Below are 20,250 nucleotides of genomic sequence, written 5' to 3'. Positions count from 1 at the left end.
AATGCTAGAGAAGACATGCGAGGGAATGTTTGGTCCAGCCAGTCGCAACTTCCTGTTCCTCCTGGCTGGAGCATCCTTCCTTTTGCATGACCTAACCTGTCCAGGTAACATAAGGACGAGTCACACAGCACACCTCCTCTTTTTTTTTTTTTACTTCCTTCTTTGTTTGACCAGCTTCTAGCTAGGACTGCTCTGCTAGCTCTCAGCTAGCAGAAGCACTGGGATTATTCCCCCATATGGGGTAGATCCACATGTACATATTTGTAACTAAGTCTGCCTTCAGGAATCCAACTGCGAACTGGTGTGAGAAAACTTCTTTTATTGACTTTGAATAAGATTGTGGCGTCTTTATTCTTTAAAGAGGGATTCAAGGGAAATTACCAGGAACATACAATTCAGTCTGAGACAGATTGAATTGTGTAATAGTGAGAGGCTCACACGAGCCTGCAACCAGCTATCTGCTGTGCATATAAAAAAGGGGGAATGTAACTCTGCTACATAAAGGAACTTGCTAGTGCAAGTTAGGAAGGATATCAATAAACAATATATCCTCTCCTGCCACCCTGAACATTCCCACATATTTCCCTCGGAGTGGATGGACAGCTGGCTGGGGAGGGGGCAGGATGCCTCTCACCACTACCCTGGTCTGATGCTTCACCTTCGGAGATGACCCAGCTGGGGGTTGTGTGCTGTTCCATCCGTCACTGGAGCCCTGTATACCTCCTTCCTGCGAGAGACAGAGAGAAAGGCTGCAGGATAAACTCAACTGATGTCCGATGTACCTTGATCCAACTGTACAGAACTGACCCTCCTAACAGGGGCTAATCTGAGAACTCAAAGGCTTTGGGGCATTTCAGCAGGTGCCTCTTGTTGCTGAAGCCCCTGAACCAAAAGAGGTTGCACCCAGGGCAATTGTAGCTCACACTGAACAGAGCATTTACACTTTCCCTGCTCCAAACATGGTGACTTAATGCCCCTGGGTAACACTTAACACAACATGGCTATACCAGTTGCACTGGCTCCCGGTGGAGTACAGGATCAGGTTTAAGGTGCTGGTTTTAACCTCTAAAGCCCTATACGGCCTAGGACCCTCGTACCTACGGGACCGCCGCTCCTGGTATGTCCCACAGAGGACCTTACGGTCTTCAAACAAAAACATCTTGGAGGTCCCAGGCCACAGAGAGGTTAGGCTGGCCTCAACCAGAGCCAGGGTTTTTTCGGCTGTGGCCCCAATCTGGTGGAACGCTCTGCCACAAGAGACTAGGGCCCTGCGGGACTTGACATCTTTCCGCAGGGCCTGCAAGACAGAGCTGTTCCACCAGGCCTTTGGCCAGGGCACAGCCTGACTCCCTCCTTTGGCAATCTTCACAGAACTTTAGCCTAATGGTTGCCATCAATTTGATTTGAATTAATTTTATAATGAAATGATTTTAGAATGTTGTATTATTTTATTGTTGTTAGCTGCCCTGAGCCCAGCTTTGGCTGGGGAGGGTGGGATATAAATAAATTTTATTATTATTATTATGGCAACTATCCTCAAGTCCAGTGGCGGAGCAAGCCGATCGGGCGCCTGGGGAGGCACGGGCACTGTGCCTGGGAGCGGGGCCAGTCACCCACGGGGGCACCGCAGGGCCTCTGAGGAGTCTGCCTGCCTCCTTCCACTCAGCCACCATACAGCTGAGGGGAAGGCAATGGGAGGACTGTTTGGGGCAGCAGGGAGTCTGCGGGCGCTCAAGCCAGTGCGTCACTCCCAGGAGAGACATGTAGCTCAGGCGTGCTGCAGGCCCAGCGGTGAGTGCCGCCCACCATTTTGTCACTCCCCTCAGCTGGGACACCCAGGATGGACCGCACCCACCTTTGCTACGCCCCTGCTCAAGTCCCCACCCCACTTCAGAGACATCACAAATACTTTTTTGGGGGGGGACGACCTTGGCCCCAAGGAGTTGGCTCCTATGCCCCGGGCTATTGAACCCTTTCCTGATCCTGACAACACTGGACAGTACATTACAGTTATACCTTGGGTTACAGACACCTCAGGTTGCATTTTTTTGGGTTATGGACCCACCGAAAACCGGAAGTACCAGAACAGGTTACTTCTGGGTTTTGGCGGTTACGCATGCACAGAAGCAACAAATCGCAACCCATGCGTGCGCAGACACGGTGTTGCGGGTTGCGAACATGCCTCCTGCACAGATCACGTTCGCAACCCGAGTGTCCACTGTACATCCTTCTGAGCACATTATCCCGCATAAAAAAACACACAACACACACAGACACACACACACACAACGTTGCTCTCCTCTTCCTCTCAAACGACGCAGTTCTGCTACCTGCAGCAAGATTTCTCGGCACTTCAAGTAATTGTTGTCTTCGGAGAAGATCTGTGAGAGCTTTCGGAAGGAGCCCCTGCTGTCCCTGGGAGAGAAGTTAGGCTCAGTTTATGCAGCTCCCTGGCACAGGGGTCAGTGCAAGAGGCCACAGCCAGTCCAAGCTGTTTTGCAGCCTGAGGCAAAGGGCAAAGACAGTGGCACACACACATCTCCAGAAGCTTGACTGGACTGGAAGCTGAATCTTTTTTTAGCAGTGGCTGCAGCAGAGCATCCTTTGTGGTGGAAAGAGGGCAACAGGCTAGCAGGTCTTTCAAATTTCAGCAGCGCCCTGTGCAAGGCTATAATGTGACACTCCCGCCTCTTGTCTCCTGTTTTGCATGTGTACTATGTCATAGTTGTGATGCCCTGCGGTGCCCCCCCCCTTAGCTTGGGGCCCGAGTGGGGGAACCGGTCACGCTGCCCTAAATCTGCCCCTACAGACTAGCACAGGTCAGGCTGTGTGGCACAAAAAGCTCTGTCCTCCGTGAGAGAAGAAAATTTGTAGGACTCCGGAAAAACAGCTGGCCTTGGGGGGGCCATTTCATTCTGCTTAATTTTCCAAGCATGGGCTTGTGTCAACTGAAACCACCAACTGAGAATGGCAGAAGCTCATCTCTCTCTGTTTGGGTTTTTATTTATATTACATTGGTACCTTGGTTTACAACCATAATCTCTTCCTGAGGTCCATTTGTAAACCAAAACAGGTTGTAACCCAAGGCGCGCTTTCGCCAATGGGACCTCCCCCCAAAAATTGTTTGTAATTCCCCCCCACCCCCAAATGGGCTGTAATCCAAAATTAAGGTTGCAAACCGGGACACGCACTTCCAAATTTGACGTGTTTGTAATCCAAAATGTGTGCAAACCAAGACGTATGCAAACCAAGGTACCACTGTAGTTTCTTTTATCCTGCTGTATTATGTAAAAGCTTTCGTAAAAATCTTGTTTGAAAAGAAAAAGACTGTCAGGAGCTCTCTGGGGTCGCAGGCAAAACTCTTCCCCAGTCCTGCTTGGGGACGATCCTTGAACCTGCCAGAGCCCTGTGGTTTCTCTCCAAAGAGAAGCAAGTGGACCCCATTAAAGGTCAAGGGACCCCTGACCATTAGGTCCAGTCATGGCCGACTCTGGGGTTGTGGCACTCATCTTGCTTTACTGGCCGAGGGAGCCGACGTACAGCTTCTGGGTCATGTGGCCAGCATGACTAAGCCGCTTCTGGCGAACCAGAGCAGCACACGGAAACGCCGTTTACCTTCCCGCCGGAGCGGTACCTATTTATCTACTTGTACTTCGTGCTTTCGAACTGCTATATTGGCAGGAGCAGGGACTGAGCAACAGGGGCTCACCCTGTTGCGGGGATTCGAACCACCAACCTTCTGATCGGCAAGTCCTAGGCTCTGTGGTTTAACCCACAGCGCCACCCGCGTCTCTTGTTTGTTTTAAAAAAGGGCTATGTAAGGTATCTAACTGCTGGAGATGCAACAGGGATAATGCTTCTCTAAAACATGTTTTTTTCATTGTCCTATATTGAAAGATTTTGGGCAGAAGGTAACTGAAACCATCAACAGAACTGTACGGAACAACCTTACATTTACAGAGCCAAATATCCTCTTGAATAATATACCCAGCACATGGAACCTTACAAAAGGACAATATGAGTGGACTCTGTGCCCTTACCACAACAAAAAGACTGATACTGATGAACTGGAAAAATAAAAATGTGGCTCCCTTCTATGACTGGATTAAAGACTTATACAAACTCGCAACATATGAACAAACTGCATATAAATGCAGACTTGCCATGGACAAATTCAATGATATCTGGAATCCATTCTTACAAATACTGTAATAGGTTAAGATCTGGTGAAGTACAATACAGTGGTACCTCGGGTTACATACGCTTCAGGTTACAGACTCCGCTAACCCAGAAATAGTACCTCGGGTTAAGAACTTTGCTTCAGGATGAGAACAGAAATTGTGCTCCGGTGGCGCGGCAGCAGCGGGAGGCCCCATTAGCTAAAGTGGTGCTTCAGGTTAAGAACAGTTTCAGGTTAAGAAAGGACCTACGGAACAAATTAAGTACTTAACCCGAGGTACCACTGTAACGACCTTGTAAAATATACAATTTTGGGGTTCTCCGCCTTTATTTCCCCTTCTGCATGGGTTTTGTTTCTCTTTTTCCTTTTCTCTCTTTTATTTATGTCTCACAATGTTTAGTGCACATATAATTATGTACTCTTTGAGCTTTCCATAAAGATGGTTAAAGAAAAAAAAGCACCACACTTTTAACCAGGGCTTTTCTTCTAGGGGAAAATGGCGCCACCGAAAACCTCACCTGTGTACAGCAGCCCAAGTCCGCTTCAGTCGGTAGATGGAGTTAGACTGCAGGGCAGAGAGGATGGCATGCAGCGAGGAGAAATTCCGGAGGGCCCGACATCGCTGGAGGGCAGGCGTACCATTTGGGGAATTGGGAGTGGGGAAATGACAAATATTTCAGTAAGAAAGGGGTAGGATTTAACGCCAGCGATTGGATTGAGTAAAGATTTAACTGCAAAGCAGGTGCTGCATTTTGTGTACGGCTGCAAGCTTTTGATTCGTTTGGTTGATAATCAAACCATTTTTGACGTGTGGACTGTGACTCTAGAGAAAACATGGCCATTGTGCAGGCTATTACCACAATACAGAAGAAAGAAGACCTTATCTTCTAACAATAGCTGGCAGTTTTTATTTAGTAAAAGAGAGTCAAGAAATCTTGCACTTCTCGGGATCTCAACCCTCAACCCCCACAGTACTGAGGTTTTGATAAGGTACACATGTATTTACATTCAATTAAACTGACAGATCAGTTAGAAGGCAGATGAAAATTAAACATTCTTCAAATCAATTCACGTTCCTCGCTTTAATGCCACTTGTTTTGGCTATATTTTGATATATCATCTTAAATTTACATTGTCAGCATGTCTGTTTCTTTTGCAATGAAAAGCTGAGGGGGTCTGTGCCGTTGGCTTGTGCAGCTATTATGTAGGCCCATTTTTGAAATATTCACAAATTGTGGAGAACCAGTGAGCTGGCTGGAGGTACAATCCCATATGTTGGTTTGTGTGCTGCCAGGAATACAGTGGTACCTTGAATCTCAAACGCCTTGGTACTCAAACAACTTGGAACCCAAACACTGCAAACCAGGAAGTAAGGGTTCCAGTTTGGGAATTTTTTTTCGGAAGCTGAACATGCTTCATTTTGAGTGCCACACTTCTATTTTGAGTGTTACGCAGAGGTCTGTCTGTTTTTGCTATTTATTTTGCGTTTTAGTTTTTGCAGCTCTTTGCTTTTCTTTTTGAGACTGTGTGGAACCCAGTTCAGCTACTGATTGATTGATTGATTGATTGATTGTGTGACTGCAGTACATTGTTTACTGCTTTCATTTTATGGATCAGTGGTCTCATTAGATTGTAAAATTCATGTTAAATTGCTGTGTTAGGGATTGTTTTTGAAAGTCTGGAACGGATTAATCCATTTTGCATTACTTTCTATGGGAAAGCGCGCCTTAGTTTTGGAACACATTGGATTTGGAACGGACTTCTGGAACGGATTAAGCTTGAGAACCAAGGTACCACTGTAGTGGCAGGGCTAAGGAAACAAAGAAAACGAAGGCCAGCTAGCTCACTGGACACAGAAACTCTTACCTGGGCAATGTCGATCCATTTCTCTAGCAGGTGTGCCCGCTGGGGAAAGCGCAGAGTCAGGTCTCCCAGTACAGATGCAATGACACAGCTGGTGACTGCATTGAACTGGGCCACAGTGGCTCGGACGCTGGGAGCCACGTGCTGATTCTCCTTCTTGTCTCGCTGTGACCACACGCAGCCCAGGCAGTGGAAGGGCCACACTGCTCGGAAGAGTTCCTGGGGAAGGAGAATGAGAGGGAGGATGAGAGAGAAGACCACCCCAATGCCACTCAGTGCAACCACTGCAGAAGTAGGGTAGGACTTTGGATCTTGGATCAGGTCTCCAAGATTCAAAATCAACTCTCTGCCATTGAACCATAAACAATATACAGGGTAAAAGGTAAAGGTAAATGACCCCTGGATGGTTAAGTCCAGCCAAAGGCAACTATGGAGTTGCGGTGCTCATCTTGCTTTCAGGCCGAGGGAGCCGGCATTTGTCCACAGACAGCTTGATTTAAATTGGATTCTTAAAATAAAATGCTTCTGGAGGAAAAATCTTTCTAAAGATAGTTTTCTATTTAAGTTACATTATAGTCCAAAGGCTATTCATCAGGAAATAAAGATTTGTTTTAAGTTTTTCATGCATGCTAAAACTCAGTCTAAGGTTTTTAATTGTTTAACCACATCAGTTAACAAACATGGATACTTATGCTATAATGTTATTGTTTTAGTTAAATAAATAGTTCAAATTGTTATTAAGGAAATGATTATATTTCTCCTTCCAATAAAATACAGAAGAAAAGTTGTCCAAATATAAACAGTTAACTTACTAAACCTCACAATAATTTCAAAAGCATCTGTCTATGTATTTCTAATAGTATAACCAAATCAGTAATTTTTGATATAACTGTAACAACTATTCTGAAAATTTATTATTCAAAAAATGAAACCTTCATCCGATTGTAAATATTAAGATTATACAGTGGTACCTCTGGTTGCGAACGAGATCCGTTCCAGAGGCCCATTCGCAACATGAAAAGAGCACAACCCGCAGCGGTGCATCTGCGCACGCACAAGTTTCGACTCGCCGCTTCTGCGCATGTGGCAAAACCTGGAAGTAAATCTTTCCGGTACTTCCGGGTTGCCGCAGAACGTAACTTGAAGCAGACGTAATGAGGTATGACTGTACCAGCAAGAATGAGTCTTTCCATTAAAAAATGATTTAAATCAACTCTTAATGTCTAGTGATTTAAATCGTGATTTAAATTGATTTGATTTAAATCAAAGCCACCCTGGCTGGAAATAAAACTTAAGAGCCCAAGAGCCACACCACTCCCCCCATTAATGCTGTTTTCTTCTTCCCAAAGCTATTTGCTATCCCTGACCCCTCTTACTCACTGCATCCATCAGGGTCAGCTGTTCAGCTACTTCATCCACCGAGAAGGACAGGAGGGCTGGTGTTTCCTCGCAGTCACCTGTCCCAGCTGCTTCTCCGATCACCTGTGGCAGCCCCATCCCTGTGGGTTCCCCTCCTGTCGGGCAGTGAGACAAGGGCCACCTGAGTGAGTGTGCGCAAGCCCAACCCTGACGAAGGAAGAAGAGGGCCACACACTTGTGTGCATGGAGGTCCTTTCACTAGTCCAAGAAATTTGCATTCCCCCAGGATCTCCTAAAACGTTATGCAGAATTCAGGGACAACTCACAGATCATGGGCTACCTTTGCATCCTCTGAGCGCTGAGCCCCACAATTGCAAGAGAGCCTTAGGTGCCCCTTGGGGCCCCTAAAGAGATCATCCCCTTGCCAGGTGACTTCTTGACTTGCTTCTACAATCAAACCCGTACCAGAAAGTGCATCACTGACAGATCTCAAAACCTGCAGCAAAATCTCATGCGGCTTACGAAACATCCCTCCCCTCCCCAAAAAGTCTATAAATACCACATGATCATGGGGAGGCATGATCCAGTACATGTAGAAAATTCTGACGACAACAACAGCAATAACTATTATTATTATTATTTTATTTATATGCCACTCATCTGACTGTGTTGCCCCAGCAACTCTGGGCAACTCTCACCAAAATATTGAAAACACAATAAAACATCTTCTGTTGTTCAGAAGATATAAAACCCAATGGAGCAAACTATCCTAAGGAAACTGACAATCTTTGGGCATGGGTAGACAAACTAAGGCCATAGCTGTCAACTTACAGATTTGAAAATAAGGGACCAGCAGCCTTGAAAATAAGGGACCTGCAGCCTCACCTGTTCCAGGCACTCCAGTCTTCCTGTCCTCCTGCAGTCTGGTCAAACTCATGCTGGGTAGCTTCGAGAACACTGTCCAACCAACTTTGTAACCAGAGGTTCAACTGAATAGAATCTGAATCACATGCACCACAAGGCCTATGCAGCCTCAACTTAACATGGCTCCCTGGCCTGGCTTTGCACTGCAAAGTTTGCAGCAGCACATGCAACAAAATGGCGTCCAGCATTCAAAACCTCCCTCAGCTTGCATTAACTAGCCACACACAAGGCATGCAAGCTCCACCCTCCAGTCATTCTTAGACTTCTTATTGGGTGAGCAACACAGCCAAGCAACACAGTTGGAGCCTCCCTCCTCCTTGGCCGGCAGGGAGGGAGGGAGAGGAGCTGCTTCCTTTGAAATTTAAGGGACATCATCATTTAAGGGACATTTAAGGGACATCCATCAATAAGGGACAGCAGCGGAACATGGTGCTGGAATAAGGGACTGTCCCTTCAAATAAGGGACACTTGACAGCTATGACTAAGGCCCGGGGGCCAGATCCAGCCCAATCGCCTTCTAAATCCGGCCCACGAACGGTCTGGGAATCAGCGTGTTTTTACATGAGTAGAATGTGTCCTTTTATTTAAAATACATCTCTGGGTTATTTGTGGGGCATAGGAATTTGTTCCTTCTCTCCCCCCCCTCCAAAATATAGTCCGGCCCCCAACAAGGTCTGAGGGACAGTGGGCCGGCCCCCTGCTGAAAAAGGTTGCTGACCCCTGCTTGGGGATGCAAAATTCCATTGGTAGCAAAAGTTGCGACAAAATTTGCAGCCTGGTGCCTTCACCCTCCCCTTGTTCTCACCAATTTTCTTCAGCATGCAGCCAGAACTGCCTTCTTCATCTAGAAAAGCAGGGAATGGTGGCAGAGCCATAGCTTCTCCAAATGAGTTAATCCAGCAAGAAAAATACTAAACTAGAGACCTCCCCTCTCCCCTTCCCTGCCTAACCCTTGTGCCTTTCTGGCAAAATAAAAGCCAACACATTGTTTTTTCTGTGATTACTCCAGGAATAACTAGCCTGCCTCCAAACTTATTGTTAACCTACGTATTGTGCAGAAGGGGGTGGTAGAATTCTGAACCTCTCTGCTTCAGGCTGCAGGAGAAAAGCATATTTTTGAATGTTCCCCAATGTAAAAATAACCTCTCTGCATGTGATACACTAGCACATCGGAGACACAATTCTCGTTTGCTATATACAGGGAGCTTTTTATGTGAGGAAGCATTCAAAAATAGGACAACGCCCTTCCTACCTGCAGTGTGAAGTATACCGTTCAAAATGATACTACTGTTGGGATATTTCCGTTCCACCTTAAAAGGGAGCAGGATGTTTGTGTCACAGCCTGCGTATTTCCTGTTCACAGGATGTTTAAGTTTGCTATTGCTTTCGTTTCTCTCTCTCTGTCGGAGACACTGACTCAGAACGGTCATGTCTTTCTTTGTTCTGATCAACGCTAAATAAAGTCTGTAGATAATGCTCACCTGGGTGCGACTTTTGCTGTGCTTCTGCTGATAAAGAGTGTGCACGAGCCCTGGAATGTGGCAAGGTATTTCCACGAAACTCGTGTCGCTAAAAGCTCATACTGCGTGACTACAGGGATCGATGGGTCGTCCAGCAGCCGGCTTGGGGCCATGATGGACATTATCTCCCTGGCAGTATCCCAACAACAACCTCATTTTGCACCATGTGGATAATGGCACTATTTTCACCACAGGAAGACGCTTGAGCTGAGTAAGTTTAAAGTTTAAAGTGAAAGGTCACCTGTCCACACACAGATTCCTCCTGGTCTATACAGACTAGCCTTTTCCCACTTGGAATAATACACTGGTTAAGATTGGGTTGGTTCCTACAACACCTTTGATTTGAGAGCTCATGGTGGACTCTGGTTGGCCAAGTCTGCTTGCATTCTACTTAATAATCTAAACTGGACTTCTGGAGTAAAAAAAAGAGAGAGCAGACAATCCCCTTAGAAAAGTCAGCTTTGTGACAGCACATTAAAAGTCTTGATGCTGTTGTTGTTGTTTAGTTGTTTAGTCGTGTCCGACTCTTCGTGACCCCATGGACCAGAGCACGCCAGGCACTCCTGTCTTCCACTGCCTCCTGCAGTTTGGTCAAACTCATGCTGGTAGCTTCGAGAACACTGTCCAACCATCTCGTCCTCTGTCGTCCCCTTCTCCTTGTGCCCTCCATCTTTCCCAACATCAGGGTCTTTTCCAGAGTCTTCTCTTCTCATGAGGTGGCCAAAGTATTGGAGCCTCAGCTTCAGGATCTGTCTTTCCAGTGAGCACTCAGGGCTGATTTCCTTAAGAATGGAGAGGTTTGATCTTCTTGCAGTCCATAGGACTCTCAAGAGTCTCCTCCAACACCATAATTCAAAAGCATCCATTCTTCGGCGATCAGCCTTCTTTATGGTCCAGCTCTCACTTCCATACATCACTACTGGGAAAACCATAGCTTTAACTATACGGACCTTTGTTGGCAAGGTGATGTCTCTGCTTTTTAAGATACTGTCTAGGTTTGCCATTGCTTTTCTCCCAAGAAGTAGGCGTCTTTTAATTTCGTGACTGCTGTCACCATCTGCAGTGATCATGGAGCCCAAGAAAGTAAAATCTCTCACTGCCTCCATTTCTTCCCCTTTTTCTATTCTTCCCCCCCATCATAGAATTTAGATTTTCAGATAACTGAAAATGGTGGTCCTGATGCTGAATTGGACCAAGTGAGCGTTGCAGGGTGGAAACATGTAGTGAGAGGCAGCCCAGGGCTGATTTTGCTTTTGGGTGGTTTTGCTTTGGGCATGCACACCCACACACCCACACACTTGACAGGCTGCCATGTGCCTTCTTCAGAGAAGACGACACCAAATAGTCATGGGCTCCAGCATATAGGATAGCTGGCTAATGCAGCTGCTAGAATGGTGACTGGGAGCAGCCACCGAGGCCATATAACACTGGTCCTGAGAGACCTGCATTGGCTCCCAGTACGTTTCCGAGCACGATTCAAAGTGTTGGTGTTGATCTTTAAAGCCCTAAACGGCCTCGGTCCTGTATACCTGAAGGAGCATCTCCACCCCCGTCGTTCAGCCTGGACACTGAGGTCCAGCTCCAAGGGCCTTCTGGCAGTTCCCTCACTGTGAAAAGTGAGGTTACAGGGGACCAGGCAGAGGGCCTTCTCGGTAGTGGTGTCCGCCCTGTGAAACACCCTCCAGTCAGATGTCAAGGAAATAAACAACTACCTGACTTTCAAAAGACATCTGAAGGCAGCACTGTTTAGGGAAGTTTTTAATGTTTAATGCAGGGGAAAGCCTTACCTTCTGCCTCAGCAGCACCTGCCCTCCTGTGCTCCTCCTCCTTGTCGTCTTTGTGGGACTGCCACAGCCCCTCTGCCAAAGCACACGCTGGGGAGTCACGAGCAGACTGGTGCAGGAAGCTCAAGGTTCTCTGCAGGTTGGGATGCTGGGGGGGCTCCCAGAAATCCCCCGGGTGATGCTGCAGCCAGAGTTCCAATACGTGCAGCACTGCCCTGCAGCCGGAAGGGAAACAGAGTCAGGCAGAACCATACACAAACACATGTACAGTGGTGCCCCGCAAGACGAATGCCTCGCAAGACGGAAAACTCGCTAGACGAAAGAGTTTTCCGTTTTGGAGGTGCTTCGCAAAACGAATCTCCTATGGGCTTGCTTCGCAAGACGAAAATGTCTTGCGAGTTCCTGCGGGTTTCCCCCCCCTTCCCCCCTTTTTCTAAGCCGCTAAGCCGCTTATCAGCTGATCCGATCAGCAGATAAGCCGCTAAAAAACGCTAAAAGCGCTAATCCGTCAATGGGCTTGCTTCGCAAGACGAAAAAACTGCTAGACGAAGAGACTCTCAGAACGGATTCTTTTCGTCTTGCGAGGCACCACTGTACAGTGGTACTTAATTCGTTCTGGAGGTCCGTTCTTAACCTGAAACTGTTCTTAACCTGAAACTGTTCTTAACCTGAGGTACCACTTTAGCTAATGGGGCCTCTAATCCCGTCGGTGTACGATTTCTGTTCTCATCCTAAGGTAAAGTTCTTTACCCGAGGTACTATTTCTGGGTTAGCGGAGTCTGTAACCTGAAGCGTATGTAACCTGAAGCGTATGCAACCTGAGGTACCACTGTACTCACAAACTGCTTAGGCTCTTATCCAGGGGTAGGCAACCTAAGGCCCGGGGGCCGGATGTGGCCCAATCGCCTTCTCAATCCTGCGTGCGGACGGTCCAGGAATTAGTGTGTTTTGACATGAGTAGAATGTGTCCTTTTATTTAAACTGCATCTCTGGGTTATTTGTGGGGCCTGCCTGGTGTTTTGACATGAGTAGAATGTGTCCTTTTATTAAAAATGCATCTCTGGGTTATTTGTGGGGCATAGGAATTCATTCATTTCCCCCCCCCAATATAGTCTGGTCCACCACATGGCCTGAGGGACAGTGGACCGGCCCACGGCTGAAAAAGGTTGCTGAGCCCTGTCTCTCCTCACCCCCCAATGCCCCTAGCCCAGCGGTTCTCAACCTGTGGTTCCCCAGATGTTGTTGGACTACAACTCCCATCATCCCAGAGCTCTGGCCTTGCTAGCTAGGAGTGATGGGAGTTGTAGTCCCAAAACATCTGGGGACCCACAGGTTGAGAAAAGCTGCCCTAACCCCTCCTGTCCCAGATAAGCTGCCTGCTGTTCAACAGCAGAACGGACTACCCTGGAAGGTGGACTTTCCTTCCTTTGGGGTTCTTAAGAAGAGGTTGGATAGCCATCTGTCCTGGATGCTTGAGTTGAGATTCCTGAACTGTAGAGGGTTGGACTAGAGGACCCCAGGGGTCCCTTCCAACTCTACGAGGTGATGATTCCATACTGCCTTCACCAGGCTTTCTTCCTGAGGGTGCCCCTCCTTAAGCGTCCTGCCAGATTAGGCTGCTCGGACTTCACCAAGCTTCACTGCCCATCTGGCATCTCATTACAGACAACTCCCTCTTTACGCAGAGGCCACATTCCAAGGCACCATGCGCTTAAGTGAAATCACATATTTTTGAAACACCATGGCAAAAGTCGCCAAACGTCCTGTTTCACCCCTGCCCCCTTCTACCCCCTTTTTGGGGGGGTCATTCCTGGGTTTGGAACGATGCCCGCGTCCTCAGCTGCACACATATTGGATGCACCTGAAACAGTCACTGCCTGTATAGTAGAACCTCGGATTTCGAGCATCTCGGAAACCGAAAGTTTCGGAACCTGAACGCCAAAAACCCAGAAGTAATTGCTTCCGTTTTCGAACGTGCCTTGGAAGTCAAACAGCTTCTAAGACGCGTTTCTCTATTTTTTCAATTGAATTCTTTGACCGCCCATTGTGCCTCAGTTGTCAAGTGTTTTGGAAGTTGAACAGTCTTCCAGAACTGATTGCATTCGACAACCTAGGCTCCACTGTATTTTCTTCCTATATCCAGTGCTTTTTTCTGGGGGCACGCAGGGGCACGCATACCCCTAAACATTTTGTGAATCTTTGTACTTTTGTCCATTTATTTGTCTTTATTTCTCCCAAATTGAACTATAAAATGATGGGTTTTTTGAGTCAAACTGAGAGTACCCCTAAACATTTTTTGAGGGGGGAAAGAACTTCCTATATCTGCCAGTTTAATACAGAAAGTATTGATCTGATGTGTAGAGATCTTTCCTATTCTACTTAATTCAAGAGGCTTCTGGAAGCTTCTCTGTGTGAAAGAAACAAGCAGAAGGTTCCTGATGTTTGGGTTATTCCTTCAGGGAAGCTGCGTATAGCTGGCTTAAACTGGTTCTCGTACCTCTTTCTGTCAAGGAGCCTGGGTTTCACTTTCTCTTTCTATCTCTTTCCTTCTGGTGCGGTGTTCTGTACATAGTATGCTTAGTGTTAAAGTTAAGACTTAATATAAGTTATTGTAAGTGTAAATCAAATCTGCTGCAACTGGATTTCTTATGGACAGTGCCAATCCTGAATGTATTGGATTTGTGACCATTATGTTCATCTGCCTTCAGTAGCAGTAAAGCTCTGCTGGATGAAATACAATTGCCTCTGGTCTATGTTTTGGGAATCCTGCAATGTGTTTAAGTTTTCACTCTGCTAACTATACGTTGGGAGTTCTGCTCTGGATCAATATTGAGTAGAATTTCAATGACAATAATACGTACTGCACCCACATGGCTATATATCCCCTTTCCAAAGAACACTTAATTGCATGAAACAAATAAATTTGCCCTGTACACACATGTCTATAAATAAATTTGCCCTGTACACACATGCGAAAAGCAAAGTGGGCATCACTCTGATACCCTGCCAGATTAGAATTGCTTTTCCCGCCCCAATTCGCCGCACTGCCAGAATCAAGAAGCAGCCCTTCTCCGGGCTCCTGAATCGGGAGCACACCTTGTCCAGCATTTTCCTCCTGCCCAAACCACCCACCTCCTACCCCTGTGCCTCACTTGTCCGGTCCCAGTGGCAGCAGCAGATCCAGCACCTGCGCAGGGTTGGCGAAGGCCCGGTAGGTGGCCAGGAAGCTGGGCACGTAGCCAAGGTCACCCTCCACGTTGGCAGACACCAGCCACTCCACCAGCCTGGGGAGTGTAGCAGCCCGCAATAGGCGCTTCTTGCACGTGCGGTACTGTACAAAGGGACACTTTGGCATGCTGGAGACATCCTGTTGGGAAAGGGACAGGCACGATGAGGTGGAAGAAACTCACATAGCTGACACCTATTGAAGAGGTGCTTATCGTTGTCTAATACACAGGGTAGAGGTGCAACCTGCCTTCAGTGGGAACTGCACAGTTTAAAAAAAAACCCTATTTGTGAAAAATCAGATTAGTTAACATGGAAAATCTGGTACTTGTGGAGTTATCTTGCCTTTGATCCAGGAGATTCCAGTGATTCCCATAACTTCTGAAAAGGTTACCACAAATCTTGGGACCCCCAAATTTGCAATAATAATAATATTATAATTTGTTATTTATAACCCACCCATCTGGCTGGATTTTCCCAGCCACTCTGGACAGCTCCCAACAGAACATTAAAAACACGCTAAAACATCAAACATTAAAAACTTCCCTAAACAGGGCTGCCTTCAGATGTCTTCTAAAAGTCAGATATTTGTTTATTTCCTTGACATCTGATGGGAGGGCGTTCCACTACCGAGAAGGCCCTCTGCCTGGTTCCCTGTGACCTCACTCCTCTCAGTGAAGGAACTCCAGAAGGCCCTCAGAGCTGGACCTTAGTGTCCAGGCTGAACGATGGCGGTGGAGACACTCCTTCAGGTACACTGGGCCGAGGCAGTTTAGGGCTTTAAAGGTCAGCACCAACACTTTGAATTGTGCTCAGAAACGTACTGGGAGTCAATGGTAGGTCTTTCAGGACTGATGTTATGTGGTCTCAGCGGCCACTCCCAGTCACCAGTCTTGCTGCCGCATTCTGGATTAATTGTAGTTTCCAGGTCACCTACAAAGGTAGCCCCACGTAGTGTGCATTGCAGTAGTCCAAGCGGGAGATAACTAGAGCATGCACCACTCTGGCGAGACAGTCCGCAGGCAGATAGGGTCTCAGCCTGCGTACCAGGTGGAGCAAGGGAAAGAGAGGAGAGCTCCTTGTCATGCTTGCACACATGAGGGAGACGTGACTTTCTGTGCATGTGTCCCCTCTGCTGTCCAATAATAAAAACCAGTTTAGCATAGAAGGAGGGATCCGGTATTCCCTATAAGGGAAGCTGCTACATACCAGCTGACACGATCTGTTGGCGATGGGCTCTGCCCTCACTCGGTGAAGGATGATGCTGTAGATGGCCCCATCTTCTGCCTCTTCACCCCACTGCTGAAGGGGTTTCTGGGGAGAGGCAGAAAAGAAACAGAAGCAGAACTAAGACACAGCTTTTTGGCTTCCTGGCACCATATGCATATGGCAGTGTAGAGCAGGGGTTCCCAATTGGTGGTCTGAAGATCCCAGAGGGTCCGTGTAACCCACCTGGGGAGGGGGGCATGGCACCATTCACATATCAAAAGCTACGATAGAGATATCAAAATTTTCAAAAGTAGGGAGTCCAGGGCTTGGCTCTTGAAAAACAGTACTTAGCTAATTGGGGATCAGTGGTGTAGAGCAAGGTCTAAACTGAACTGGAAAGAGTTGAGCTGGGAGCCAAGAAAATGTTATTGTCGGGGTAAAGGGAGGCTTCCACCCATTCAGCGGTAGATGTTGGGGGGCAGAGAGCAGTAGTGAGATGCTGGAGCTGTGTGTACCATGTGGTCGTTCTTGTACCCCCTTAACTAGCCCCAGGTGTGATGAAGGCAGCCAGAATTGAAGTACTATTCAACAGCCAGTCTAGTCACATTCCCGTGCATGGAATTGCAGGAGGTGCCATCTTGCCTCAGGCAGCAAAATATATTGAGCTGGCCCTGATCTTATTTTCTTGTATGGTGTGGCAGTCATGTTGTTTCGTCAGTATTAGCTGCCTTGAACATCCAATAGGGAAAGCTGGGGTATACGTTTTAAAAATAAATAAATAACAAATAAACTTGAGCGAAGTACGCAAGGGAATGGAGTAGAGCTATCAGAGAAGGAAGACTGGCAGGTTTGCTTTTCCATCTCCAAAACAAAGGAAAAGGTTCAGGGCACAGCTGCACAGGAGGTTTCTGGGGGTGAGAAAAGAGGCTTATGCATGGACGAGGGGCAAATCTCTGTCCTGTTTCCTATTTACAGTGGTACCTCAGGTTACATACGCTTCAGGTTACATACGCTTCAGGTTACAGACTCCGCTAACCCAGAAATAGTGCTTCAGGTTAAGAACTTTGCTTCAGGATGAGAACAGAAATCGGGCTCCAGCAGTGTGGTAGCAGCGGGAGGCCCCATTAGGCAAAGTGGTGCTTCAAGTTAAGAACAGTTTCAGGTTAAGTACGGACCTCTGGAACGAATTAAGTACTTAACCTGAGGTACCACTGTAGTGCTCAGCGAGCAAGTATGGGCATCATTGTTTATCACAGTGATTCAGGCATCATACTTGGTGGCTCAGATAGACGGCACTGTCTGTGTTTCTGCAATGTTTTCACCTTTCCATAGGCTGCTGGTGCCACGGATGGAGCTTGCGGACTCAAGGCCATTATTAATTGACCAACGTTCAACGGCCAGTCAAAGAGAAGAAGGTTTCATCTCCTTCACTTTGATTACCTGTCCTTTCCCAACTCAACCCTCAGCATCAAAGGCCAGCGTAAACCGGGGTAGGCAACCTAAGGCCCGTGGGCCACAAGAGGCCCACAGGAGTCATTTAACCGGCCCATGAGCCACCCCCAAACTGAGCTGCCTGCTCGGTGAGTTCCCACTCGCTGCACTAAACCGGCGAAGCGCGGCATGGGGACTCGCTTCCGCAGCACTGGAAATCGCGTTTGCACAGGCGCAGGGGCTGGAGATCGTAGACGCACACACTGGAAATTGCGAGCGCGGGAGCTTATCCGCACGCACAATCCAGCCCCCGAAGGATCTCCGCTGGAGTGAACCGACCCAGGCGAAGTAAACCTTGCCGACCCCTGGCCTAAAACCAACCACACACAGTGCAGCTGCAGGGAGCTGCTATTCTGGCTGGGGCCCCCCACCTCACGCCACCTATTTGCAAAACATAGACCAGCTACACAATGCAAGTCACTTTTAGTCTGGCCCTGATTTAACGCTGCTAAGAAGCTTGTGTTGTCATCACGGGTTACTGCTATTGTGAAGGGTCGCCGTTCTTGTTTTGCATACATTTTAAGCTGCAATTGAATTGTTGCACACTGTACTTTTGGCATTTCTCGATCATTTAGACCCATCCTTTCCATTTCCCCCTCTGCACCCATGTGAACGCAGTGGTACTTCAGGTTAAGAACTTAATTTATTCCGGAGGTCTGTTCTTAACCTGAAACTGTTCTTAACCTGAGGTACCACTTTAGCTAATGGGGCCTCCTCCTGCTGCTGCGCTGCCAGAGCACAATTTCTGTTTTCATCCTGAAGCAAAGTTCTTAACCTGAGGTACTATTTCTGGATTAGCGGAATCTGTAATGTGAAGTATATGTAACCTGAAGCGTATGTAACCCGAGGTACCACTGTATACACTTTCTAAGGATGACACTACAGTGGTACCTTTGGGAACAGACTTCTTGGACAGATTAAGTTTGAGAACCAAGGTACCACTGTATATAGAAATGAGCAAACCAGCAATATTTTAGGGAGCAGGCTAGCAGTAACCATTACTTACATCATAGGAGTCTACACAACACAAAACACTGTTGCTGTATGCAGGTTTTATTTTATTTGTTTTTTATCTTATATTTTGGAAATGTACATCCAGTTTTTCTTCCTTTAATTTTTTGGGGGGCCCCCAAGACAGTGGGGCCCTAAGCTACAGCTTGTTTAGCTTATACGTAAATCTGGCACTGGGCTCGCTCCTAAGATTCACTCCCTGAATTTGTACCTATGGGGCGGCCTCTTTTTCTGTCCCTGCTCTTGTGCTTTTGTTTTGCTTTGTTTAACAGCAACCTGACATAGCAGCTTTTCCCACTCTGCCTGTCAGGAGACGCTTCACCAATGGTTGCTGCTGCTTAGAAAAGCACACAGGGAAGAAGAATGCAACTGCGTCATGCTACCAATGTTGTCTGTACACAGGAGAAAAATACTCTTTGATTTGGGTGTAGGACGGACCAGACTGTTCCTTCCTTCCTCTCCGGGAGTGATGATATCTGGACTCAGAGTGGAATCGAGGAGTTCCACGCCCTGCCACCAAGCTGAACCCCCTCCTATCCAGGTAAGGTGAGATGGGGGAGACCCACTAAAACAGGTTGATCACAAAATAATAATAATAATAATAATAATAATAATAATAATAATAATAATAATTTATTTATACCCCACCCTCCCCAGCCAGAGCTGGGCTCAGGGTGGCTAACACCAATAAAATTACAATAAAACATAATTGGGGAGAACAAACAAACAAACAAACAAAAACCAGTTTATTAAAATACAGGTTAAAATACAATTTAAAATGCAGCCTCATTTTAATAGTAGCCCATAAATCAAAACCTTAATGGGAGGAAACATAAGGGTCAGACAGAGTCCAAACCAAAGGCCTGGTGGAACAGCTCTGTCTTGCAGGCCCTGCGGAAAGATGTCAAGTCCCACAGGGCCCTAGTCTCTTGTGACAGAGCATTCCACCAGGTTGGGGCCAGTACTGAAAAGGCCCTGGCCCTAGTTGAGACCAATCTAACCACCTTGCGGCTTGGGACCTCCAAAGTGTTGTTATTTGTGAACCTTACGGTCCTCTGTGGGGCATACCAGGAGAGGCGGTCCCGTAGGGATGCCCCTGGTCGATCCTTGGACCCCCTGATAAATTTCAACAACTTTGGCTCCCTAAAAAAAGCTCAGCAACTCTGCCAGTTCTGCAGTCTCCTGGGAGTTGGACGTGACTGCGCTAAAGGATGAAAGCAGCCCTGCCTGGGGACAGGAATTCCTCCCGCTTGGTCTCGGCACCCCATCCAGTTGCTCCAGCTTCGTTCCTGTGACCTTCCTTGACATTTCCTGCTCAGCAGAGCCGCCAGACCGGTCCTGCAAGAGGTGGAAATGTAACACCACAACCATCTGCATTGCTCTGTGCCAGGTACCAGTGGCTGAAGGCAAAGGCAGCACAAGTGCCCTCCGCCAGCTCTCACTAGAAGGGGCACAGATGCCAAAAAGGGGCATCTCTCTCTTTTAAAAAAATAAAAACAAAAAACACCCTTTATCTCTCCCCACCCCTAAATACTGTGGCTCTGCATTACTTGGAAACATCATTTATAACTGAGAGAGTTGAACCAGGAAAGTAATAAATATATCGAAATCAGTGAATAATAGCAACATTATTGATGCACAAAATGCATGATTGCCGACTAACTTTAAGAGCTGAACTAGGAAA

At 47.2% G+C, this 20,250-nt stretch overlaps 1 protein-coding gene across 5 annotated transcripts in view; it reads right to left on the bottom strand.

The window, feature by feature from the left end:
* RGL3 (ral guanine nucleotide dissociation stimulator like 3) overlaps nt 1–20,250 on the bottom strand; it is a 34,937-nt gene that overhangs the window by 13,311 nt on the left and 1,376 nt on the right. For 2 of the 5 annotated variants that reach the window (XM_081176332.1, XM_081176328.1), the window contains exons 2-9: nt 16,065–16,169; nt 14,783–14,997; nt 11,634–11,845; nt 7,424–7,557; nt 6,047–6,262; nt 4,699–4,802; nt 2,331–2,415; nt 659–727 (exon numbers count right to left, since the gene is read on the bottom strand). In XM_081176332.1, coding sequence (XP_081032458.1) covers nt 659–727; nt 2,331–2,415; nt 4,699–4,802; nt 6,047–6,262; nt 7,424–7,557; nt 11,634–11,845; nt 14,783–14,997; nt 16,065–16,169 — 1,140 coding nt within the window. The remainder of the gene's footprint in view (nt 1–658; nt 728–2,330; nt 2,416–4,698; nt 4,803–6,046; nt 6,263–7,423; nt 7,558–11,633; nt 11,846–14,782; nt 14,998–16,064; nt 16,170–20,250) is intronic. The other 3 variants (XM_081176329.1, XM_081176330.1, XM_081176331.1) reach the window with 3 other exon arrangements.

This window comes from Podarcis bocagei, assembly GCF_964188305.1.
Source record: "Podarcis bocagei genome assembly, chromosome: 17".
Classification (NCBI taxonomy): Eukaryota; Metazoa; Chordata; class Lepidosauria; order Squamata; family Lacertidae; genus Podarcis; species Podarcis bocagei.
This window is presented reverse-complemented; position numbering and strand designations above follow the sequence as displayed.